This window comes from Trachymyrmex cornetzi, unplaced genomic scaffold (assembly GCF_001594075.2).
Source record: "Trachymyrmex cornetzi isolate Tcor2-1 unplaced genomic scaffold, Tcor1.1 scaffold521, whole genome shotgun sequence".
NCBI classification, from domain to species: Eukaryota; Metazoa; Arthropoda; class Insecta; order Hymenoptera; family Formicidae; genus Trachymyrmex; species Trachymyrmex cornetzi.
In genome coordinates this window covers 543,196-546,220 of record NW_017299830.1, presented here as the reverse complement: position 1 = coordinate 546,220, position 3,025 = coordinate 543,196, and the positions used below count along the sequence as shown (strand labels likewise).

The following is a 3,025-nucleotide window of genomic DNA, read 5'->3' as shown; positions in this document are numbered from 1 at the left end:
GATGAAGTGCATTTGAGGAGGCCCATTCAGCAATCAAGCAGAGATCCTGATTTATGTCGGTTACAGCGGTAGAAGCATTAGTTAGTTGAAAAGAATATAGAAGAACAACATCATCAGCATACATGAACAATTCAGATTTAAGCAGGACGGAGGCGAGGTCAACTGTGAAAAGAGTGAAAAGCAGAGGACCAAGAATGGAACCTTGTGGAACACCAGATGAAATCTTACGATAGCAGGAGAAGGAAGGAGAAGGATCTGTTCCAACATTGCTTGAAATAATATTTGCACGATGATTTACGATCAACAACAATTATATCAAAACGATAAATCTTTCATAATTAGAATTAATATAATTAAGAAATGCACGAGAAAACCAATTGTGTTCTTACAATGATAATTTTTTATAATGATTTATTAAATTTTTTAATTAAAACTTTGAGAACTAAAACTTTTATTTTTATAGCTCATACCTGAATAAACGAATATAACTTTAATAATTGTTCCAACGATGCACCTTGCGGCGAACAATCCATATTACTCGATCTAATTCGCATATCTTGACTCCTTTTACCTTGGCCCCATCCGGTAGAAAAATTTAATTGAGCTTCACCGTCCGCAACAAGGATTAAGAAAAGAAATGCTATACCAAGTAAACTCATAGACATCTTACAGAACCTTAAAAAAATTATATATCATGTTACTGTATAAATAATAAGAATTATTGTACTTTCGTACAAAATTATCAACTGTAAATCTCGACTCTCGGAGATACTAATAAATTGAATTTATAATATGATAAATAAATGATCAATATTTATGTAGTTTTAAATATTTATTAGTTTCGTTACATTATAAATATTTATAATGTAACAAAATAATAATGTTTATAAATATTACGTTATTATCGTAATAATAAAATATGTTTGAATATTTATATGGCTAACACCGTGGATGCGTTAAATATGCATGAGATGTTATGCGTATGTAAAATATGCTCAAAGCTAAGAATATTTCTTGAAGAAAATCCCATATACGTTCATAATAATGCCAACAAAAATACTAGCTGTATATGCAACCTTTTATAATAGAAAGAAATTTATAAATTCTCTAAAAAGGAGTTTTAAAAAACTGTTAATTCATAAATCTTTACACTTATGAAATTTAAATAAAATTTGATCTCCGATCAAATAAAATATGATCTCCGATCAAATAAAATATGTTTTTAGAATCTCTTTTTCTTTGTATTAATAACTGCGTTTGCTTCAAGCACCTGTGTTATTCGCGTATCGAATATATCATCAATTTGATATAGTCATCGTGAGCAAACTTGACTGCTTATAACGAGCCAAAATAATCGCACTATTCCCACAGGAAATGAGAAGAAAATAAAAAACAAAGAAAAGAAAAAGAAAGACTCACATGGTAACACTTTTTTTACAGATAGATATACAGAATGGTCTAATTTTTGTTAAAGATAACGCACACAATGCCGATGTGCAAGAGAACTCGTTTACGAGAGTCCTTAGATGCGGTTGCTGGTTTTATACTAGACCCCTTACTTCAACGCACGCGCACATTACAACATCTCGATACACTCGATCGCTATCCCAAGAGGGATAATTCTGCGCCGGCGTTAAGCGTTTCATTTTGCAAGCTGTCCTGGAGATAATTTCTCGTGCGATCCTAGCACAGAAGTCGAGGCGCTAATTGAGATATAAGAGATTATGAACAATATGCTACAGAGATCAATTTAAAGATATAATTCACAATCGCGATATTCTTTATAATTTTGGTTGTGACTTTATTATCCTGCGAGGTCGTCGATTGTTTTCTGTGTGCATACACGTATGCGGTAATTGGTATAAGTCCATTAATATCGATGAAATTCTACCACGTTATAGCTACATCAGAATGAATATTAAATATTTATTTGCTACATTTGCAGTGTGATATCAAAATATTAAATTATATGGTCATGATACCACTTTTTTTTAACGATCTTCATACATAGAAGGGGTGTTTCGTACAATTGAGAAAATAATAATGTTATATAAAAGAAAATAAAATAAGATAGAGGCGTAGAATAAGATACTGTATGTTGTTTTAAAGAGAAAAATTATTTTGAAAATTGGAGAATTAATAATATATAGAAAATTTTACAGAGTATTAAAGAAAGGGTTCGGGATTTTTCGCTGTTTACTTCATCGTTTTTTCTCTCAATTTTATATATTTATTTCTAAAAAAAAAAGAAAAAATTCATTAAGACTGATTTACATACATATGCAATATATATATATATATATGTATATACATATATACATATAATAATACATATATGCAGGGTGTCCCGATCTTTCTGGCCAATCACTTTTGTGTAGATAAAGCGGACTAAATCTGAAAAAATTCTCAGAACTTTATGAGAAGAAAATAAATAATTTTTGTCTGTTGCAGTTTTTCTGTAAAGTTGATAATATTTGAGTAAAAAATTATTAAAGACCAATTTTCAACAATTTTTAGTAATTAATATTTTGTTAACTTTTGTAAAAATTGCAAAATGGTAGAGAACTTTTTGATTCAGTTTAGTCCACTCTCAACACAAAAGTGATTGGCAAAAAAGGTCAGGACACCCTGTATATAATCCTTAATATATTAATCAGATTATCACAAAGATTAATATTGAAATAATATTTTCAAAATATTCCAACTTTATGCAATCAAAGCGCAAATTGACTATTGATACAATCTCATATTACTTGAATAAACTTGTAAGAAAATTAATCAAGAATTAATCTTGCAAATTTTTTTGTTTATCAAATCATTGCAACAATAATTATTATTAAAATATAACTTACACGTGTGCATATAAAGAGAAAAGCATTTCAATTGTGCACATTTTATATTAGCTTTATAATAGAAAACGGAAAGCGTTATATCGATCTTGATGTAACAGCTAATTTCTTTTTACAAAAATGGTGTGTATTATTTTTTAAAATTATTGTGCACAGGTGTCGTCATTGTGATGTGT

At 29.1% G+C, this 3,025-nt stretch overlaps 1 protein-coding gene across 1 annotated transcript in view; it reads right to left on the bottom strand.

The window, feature by feature from the left end:
* LOC108765745 (hypertrehalosaemic prohormone) overlaps positions 1-1,541 on the bottom strand; it is a 25,820-nt gene extending 24,279 nt beyond the window's left edge. Inside the window, exons 1-2 of the mRNA XM_018514589.1 lie at positions 1,420-1,541; positions 471-675 (exon numbers count right to left, since the gene is read on the bottom strand). Coding sequence (XP_018370091.1) covers positions 471-675; positions 1,420-1,421 — 207 coding nt within the window. The 5' untranslated portion in view covers positions 1,422-1,541. The remainder of the gene's footprint in view (positions 1-470; positions 676-1,419) is intronic.
* Between the last annotated feature and the right edge of the window lie 1,484 nt (positions 1,542-3,025).